A 7,033-nucleotide genomic window follows, 5' to 3' on the forward strand; every position below is an offset into this window, starting at 1 on the left:
CTGTTTAGGTGGGACTCAACTGAAAATACAGTCGAGATTTGGAGTGAAGTCAATAACTACACGGACTCTTCCGGGTCAAATCCATTTGAAGAACTGTGCAAAGCTGCACTTGCTGCCCTCTCCTTGCCACACTCAAATGCGGAGGTTGAACGGCTGTTCAGCCAAATGAGTGTGGTCAAGTCAAAGTTAAGAAGTAGAATGTCACTGCACATTCTCAACTCCATACTCCTGGTGCGGTAGTGGCTGGTAGTGGCTGGTGATACCTGTTACCAGCATAAACTACCAAGTGAAGTTCGGCAGCAGTTTGGCACCACAGCAGCATACAGCTTTAAGGCCACTCCATCCTCTACTGCCGGTTCCAACTCTGTGACAATGCAGTTGGACAGTGAAGATGAAGAGGATTTCCTTGCCAATCTATGATTCATCATATTTACAGTACGTATGCAAGGAGTGGACTTTCTGGAACTGGCGGAGACACACAGCTGATGTTGGCAGTGTGTACTGCAGTGTGTGCGAAAACAGTGGCAATATCTGGAGGAAACCATTGAGCAGCTAGCCAGCCAAGCTGCACAACAACCTGGAGAGCTGGAGAGAGATGCCTAGCGCGCACATCATTATTTGAGTTAAGTTGCTTGTTCAATAAGATAGCATTTATACCTTATTAGCCTGTACCTGTAATTGTTGATCAGTTAGGTAGCATGTTAACTAACTACCAATACACTGCTTAAAACTATAATGTTCAGAATGTGTAGGTTTACTAGTTAAAAAGAAAATAAATAAAATGTAATTGTTCAATAATGTGTAATTGTTCAATAATTCAATGTGTTGTGTTTAAAAATAAAAATGTGATCACATAAAAATGTGTTGTGTTTATATTACTTTTACAACCAAAAAATATATAATAAACAAACAAATCTAAACTAACAAATGTCAAATCCTATTTTTTGCTGAGATGGCCAGTCAATTTGAGAAACGTTATTGTGTATTCTACGTAATGACACAGTTTTACGTTATTACGTAATGACGTCATCCCAACGTCATTTAGCAACAAATCGACCTGCCTCTAGCAACTTTCCCTGAAAATTTGTTGGCAACACTGGAAACGACAGGCTGTGGTCTAGGGTTAGTTCTAAAAAAAGATTTGCCCTAACCTTAATAACCCTTATCCTAACCCAGGGTTTTCCAAACTCAGTCCTCATGACACCAAGTGGTGCACATTTCATTAGCTACCCTAGCACGAGTGTGGGCCAGAGACAGGGAGAAACTAAGTCCTACCTGCCAGCCCCATTGCTCTTAAAAAAGATAATATATTCTAATGACGTTCTTCTCAATGTACTCTAAACTAATTTCCAGTATCCCCTTCTCTTATTCAACTGCACCTGCCATCTCTGCACCATCAACATCCCCACTTCTAAGTGCTTGTTTAGCCAGTACATCAACTGCCTCATTCCCCTCCACATGGGCTGGGACCCAAGTAAAGCTTATCTGTATTCCCATCTGTCTAATCCTGCCATGGGTTTGTAGCACCTCATCTGTGACATGACCTAAAGGACTGGAGACTCATTAACGCTGCACATGAATGACATGATCATCCAGACATGAAGGTCAACAGTATGGCCATCAGCTATGCCGTAGATGGCTCCCGAGTGGCACAGTAGTCTAAAGCACTGCCTCTCTGTGCTAGAGGTGTCACTACAGACCCTGGTTCGATTCCAGGCTGTATCACAACCAGCCATGATTGGGAGTCCCATAGGGCGGTACACAATTGGCCCAGCGTCATCCAGGTTAGGGTTTGGCCAGATTAGGCCATCATTGTAAAATAAGAATTTGTTCTTAACCGACTTGCCCAGTTAAATAAATATTTACAGCCAGATTATCTGTAATAAATTTCCTGACTTCCACCCCAAATTCCTGCACTACAAATGCTGACCTAGTACATCCTGTCCTTGGATCTTTTGAACCATCTGTGTAAATGGCCACAAAATCATGATACAAAGTATCCTGACATCTCTTAAACAAATCAGATGGATCAACACCCTCACTATCTTTCTGTAGTCTCTCCAACACTTCTAGATCAACTACTGGAGGCGGGAGTAGCCATGGTGGATTTACAGGAATAGCTCCCGTTGGACTAAACTCCCTTCCATACAGTCCCATCTCCTTCACCTGGGTATTACCCACCTAACGTTTGTGTTCTGTCTTCGGTCATGTTCCAGCATGCCTGTAAAATCCCTTTTGTAGGATGAGACACCCCATGTCACCGTAGGTTAACCCAATAATTCATTGCCAACTGCTGTCTCCTAATCTACAATGGCATGTCACCCATCTCCACCTGTAGTGCAGCCACTGGGGTGATTCAAATAACCAACTAATCATCAAGCTTTGAACATTTGAATCAGCTTTGTAGTGTTAAAGCAAAAACCAAAACGTGTACCGCTTGTGAAACGCTGTCCTAACTCTTACTTTAACCATTTTAAATGTCAAGTTCAATGTCGTAGGGATATACCAAGGATCCCGAATAGAACAGACCCGTGTAAAACGAACTCGCCCATTTCTGTCTCTGATATTTCCCACATAAACTCCCATTTGCTTGTTAATTTGGGTTTTATAAAGTCAGTTGATGTAAATGAAAAATGATTGTGGAGAGTTCGTAAACGTTTGCCAGATATGGAATGAAACAAATATAGCTATAATACATATACATATTCGACACGCTCACTGACACTGCACGAGGAAGTACAGTATCCATTCTGGGCGGACTCCAGCAGTCAGCTGCTTCTTTCCAGATCGAATGGGTTGAAAGCAAAGGTGAGCTCAAAGTACATTTTAGGATGTGTACTATACTAGCCTTTCGTGTTCACGGGAATGTTGTGTGCAAACAAGAAAATAGAATAGCAAGTCAGCTATACAGCCCAATCTGTGTTGTAGAAACGTTTCTCTTCTGCCTGGCTTGCTTACTTAAAAAGTTAGCTGGCTAACGTTAGGTAGCTGGCTAGCTAGGCTAATAGCCCCGCTACATTGCTTTGCCAGTCAAGTTATTGTTACCAGCTACATCTTATGACCTCTGTTCATAATGAGTAATTACAGGTAAAAAAAATACGTTATTCAGATGATTCAGGCAGGAGATAATTCTACTAATACTATCTCACCGCATAAATCTGATCAAATGTGTAACGTTAGTAGACATCGTCACGTGATTAAAAAGTTAGCTAGCTGGCAAAAATAAGACTAGCAGCTGAAGGAAATATTAAGGCTTAAGTCAACACCCTGAATTGAACTGTAAAAGCTAAGTAAGTGGTCGTTACTGTAATTTCAATTAATGTCCATAGGCATTGCATCTTGTCTCATTTATAGATCCTCATGAACATATTACAGTTTATCATAACTCAAGATTTGTTTAAATTCAGACATTGTTTGTAAAAAGTAGCGTTTTGTTAACAAACCCAAACACTATATAGCTTCTAAATATGCCTATGATCTAATCCATAGTTGCATCTACCAATTTGAGAATTGTCCAGCCCCGTTCCTCAGCTGTATTGCGAACCCGTTGTGTCAGGGCTGCGGGATTGAACAACGAATACATTTATTGTCTTTAGGGTTAGTTAGGTGTTTAGGTTAAAAGACATTAACAGTAGTAAACATGGTTAGAGAACCGCCATCCAGAACCTTTCAAAATCTGCTATCTGTGTACTCTGCATTATTATCAAATCTGGTGGTGATTTTCAGATGGATATCGGAACAAACCGCACTGACTTCTACATTGGCCTCTCTCTTGCCATGAGCTCGAGCATCTTCATTGGAGGAAGCTTCATCCTTAAGAAGAAAGGTCTTTTGCGATTGTCCAGCAAGGGGTTTATGCGAGCAGGTATTACCACCATCATACATTAACTTAATCTTAACTTTAGCTACGTTGGGCCATTGAAAATATGCTTACTGAATAAAACCTTAATAAACACTTGTATTATTAGTATAGTAGGCCCTATCTGTATGATCATACATTTTATTTGTATTTATTAGGTCAGGGGGGATATGCTTACCTCAAGGAATGGCTATGGTGGGCAGGACTAATATCAAGTAAGTGTTGAAAAAATCTGTCACCTGATCACAATTGTTCTTTATTTTAAAATACCAATTTAGCATTACTGAACTTTAGCATATGGTACAGTAGGGTAAACCTTGTTGTAACAGTCCTCATTGACCTTTCCCTGTTAACATTGTGGTCTTTGTTTTCAAATAGAAAGGGAGGCTGTTGTGGGTTTGGTATTTTTGCTGGTAGTCTTTTGTGATGATGCAACGACCCACATTGTCGTATTGAAATCTTTGAAATACATATTCTTCAGAAGATCACATTTGCACATGTAGGCTGAATGGGAGCATAGTTATCAAAACTCACCTCCCCTTACAATCACAGTATCATGTGCATCGTCCCATGTCATTGTTGCATACTAATGCTGGTTTCTGTGTTTCAGTGGGAGCTGGGGAAGCAGCTAACTTTGCCGCTTACGCTTTTGCCCCTGCCACATTGGTAACACCACTGGGAGCAATGAGTGTTCTTGTGAGGTAAATGGCTGATTACTGAACTTCAGCTTGTGCTTTGATCGGTACTAAGTTCCTCACACATCATCCCATGAACTGTTAAGATAAGCGTGAGGTGACATTCTGTTTCAAAATGTAATAATCCATTTGCAAAGAGCTAGTTCTAGGATATTTTCCTAACACGTATTTGGGCCTAAAGACAGTCAGACCTTATTGCATGCCATTAAAATGAAGATCGCTACAGAAAAATAATTTGTTCATTTTGACTAGACAAACTTATTTGCCTGCTTCCTGCAGTGCTGTGCTGTCCTCATACTTCCTGAATGAGCGGTTGAATGTTCACGGGAAGATGGGCTGCTTGCTGTGCATCCTGGGTTCCACTGTCATGGTCATCCATGCCCCTCAGGAGGAGGAGGTGGCCTCCCTTACTGCCATGGCTGAGAAGCTCCAAGACCCAGGTACTGTAACTGACATAATGGGTCCAGATATACACAAACACTTTTCTATAATATCATCTTGCATCCCAAATAACTACTCATTCAGTGATTTTAAGGTAAAAAAATATGTGCAGTGCCTTTAGGCCAATCCCCTTGAATGCGCTGATAATGTTTTTGACCAAGTTGAGAAACGTATTACTTCAATCATACCAATGTCTCACATATTGACCTATGCTGAATCACTCAGCAGCTGTTCAGAGCCACTGATTCCAAAAAGCATTGGCTTGTTAATAAGTAAAAATGCAAGAATCTCACCTATTGTATCATGCTCTTACAATGTACTCATTAAAATGTTCCGACTGCGATGTCTCCCAGGATTCATAGTGTTCGCCGTGTCTGTCGTGGCGAGCAGCTTGATCCTCATCTTCCTGGTCGCCCCGCGCTACGGCCAGAAAAACGTGCTGGTTTACATCCTGATCTGCTCCGTGATTGGCTCCCTGTCAGTGTCCTGCGTCAAGGGCCTGGGCATCGGCATTAAGGAGCTGTTCGCTGGCACTGCTGTCCTAAAGGAACCCCTGTTCTGGTGTCTACTCATCTGCCTGGTGATCTGCGTCAGCATCCAGATCAGCTATCTCAATAAAGCCTTGGACATTTACAACACGTCCATTGTCACGCCCATCTATTACGTGTTCTTCACCACCTCTGTAATGGCATGTTCAGCTATCCTCTTCAAGGAGTGGCTGAGCATGAGCACGGACGGAGCTGTGGGGACAGTCAGTGGGTTCCTCACAATTATCTTGGGTATCTTCCTCCTTCATGCGTTTAAAGATCTCACATTCAGTTGGGACTCGCTGCCACTGTACCTGAGGAAGGGACCCCATGGATCCCCTTGGGGCCAGCAGGCCTACGTGGCCCTGCCCAGCCAGGAGAGCCAGGCAGAGGGGCCAGTGGAGGGGAAGCTGGCCAGAGAGGGGAACTCAAAGGGCAGCTACTCACCAGAGGGCTCAATGAGGAGGAACAATAGCTTTGTCACCACTTAGCACTTGGGATCAATTTAGTTTTTAATTCAGCATGATTGAAGCTCAATTCATGACTCTGAAAACAATGGGCAATTTTGAATTCCTTAATTGAAATTTCAGCTAATTTCCTGAATCAAAAACTGAATTGACTCCAACCCTATTTAGCACGAAGGCCAAATGTTTAGAGATCAATTTCCCAATGCCAGTTTTACATTTCTGTTTATTTGATATTTAACCACCTGCGTAGACAAGTGGAAAACATGTTTACTAAATATTGTCTTACAATGCAATAGCCACTGTAAGGATAGTTTGCCTATTATCATGCACTGCAATCCAGTGAGCACATTGCATTTCTATACTGGCAAATGTACAGTATGTCTAGAGATTAGCAAAGTCCAACAGAATTTTATTTTACTTCATGGTACACCTAAACCATTCAACTGGTTGAAAGTATTAGTCCTACAGGTTTCCCCTTAATCCGAAAGGTTTCTACTGTATAAAAAAAGCTGGTGTACATACACTTAATATCTAATCATGGACAGTGATAATTGAATGTATTGATTTTAGTTCAGATCCACTAGTTTTGATATGAACCGACTAGTGCCTTCTGTTTTTTACTGACTGAACTGTAACTTATTGATGTCTTATTCCTTTGTTTTAATGTTACTTTCAAAATGCAAGACCTACTGTGAGTCAAGGTAATGCAGCTTTTACCTTTTGTGTACTTGCTTCAATCATCTCTTTCAAAGTTAGTGATTGTTCAATATTCACAATCTGAGTGTGAAGTTACTGTAATGTAATACCTCAATTGAATTTATTGATCATGTATATGAACATCAGTATTAACTGAGGCACTTTCCTTGAAATAGCCTCTTTTGAAACACATTCCTACTACTGCACGTGCCAAACTTAATGTATTTCTTAATAATTGATTCATAACATACTGCTCATTCTTTTAGTATGTGAATAAACAATTACCTTTTATACAGCAAGACCCTAATACTTGGACCACACACTATTCAAAATGCCAATGACAAAGCA

General features: G+C 41.2%; 1 protein-coding gene across 3 annotated transcripts; it reads left to right on the plus strand.

Moving 5' to 3' along the window:
- The first annotated feature begins 2,699 nt into the window (after nucleotides 1-2,699).
- Nucleotides 2,700-6,980, plus strand: zgc:101583 (uncharacterized protein LOC494104 homolog). 3 transcript variants are annotated; one of them, XM_055927224.1, is made up of 6 exons: nucleotides 2,700-2,808; nucleotides 3,727-3,865; nucleotides 4,018-4,074; nucleotides 4,470-4,560; nucleotides 4,834-4,994; nucleotides 5,349-6,980. In XM_055927224.1, exons 2-6 carry the CDS (start codon nucleotides 3,727-3,729, stop codon nucleotides 6,011-6,013), a joined length of 1,113 nt encoding a protein of 370 aa, XP_055783199.1. In that variant the 5' UTR covers nucleotides 2,700-2,808; the 3' UTR covers nucleotides 6,014-6,980. The 3 variants fall into 3 exon arrangements, with proteins under 3 accessions (XP_055783199.1, XP_055783200.1, XP_055783201.1); XM_055927225.1 differs by lacking the exon at nucleotides 2,700-2,808 and adding an exon at nucleotides 2,873-3,087; XM_055927226.1 differs by lacking the exon at nucleotides 2,700-2,808 and adding an exon at nucleotides 3,135-3,290.
- The last annotated feature ends 53 nt before the right edge of the window (nucleotides 6,981-7,033 follow it).

This window comes from Salvelinus fontinalis, chromosome 6 (assembly GCF_029448725.1).
Source record: "Salvelinus fontinalis isolate EN_2023a chromosome 6, ASM2944872v1, whole genome shotgun sequence".
Classification (NCBI taxonomy): Eukaryota; Metazoa; Chordata; class Actinopteri; order Salmoniformes; family Salmonidae; genus Salvelinus; species Salvelinus fontinalis.

Coding starts and splice junctions, on each gene's coding strand:
- zgc:101583 (XM_055927224.1), top strand. CDS start 3,727: ATGGATATCGGAACAAACCGCACTGACTTCTACATTGGCCTCTCTCTT. Junction 3,866..4,017: donor CAAGGGGTTTATGCGAGCAG/GTATTACCACCA, acceptor TGTATTTATTAG/GTCAGGGGGGATATGCTTAC. Junction 4,075..4,469: donor GTGGGCAGGACTAATATCAA/GTAAGTGTTGAA, acceptor TCTGTGTTTCAG/TGGGAGCTGGGGAAGCAGCT.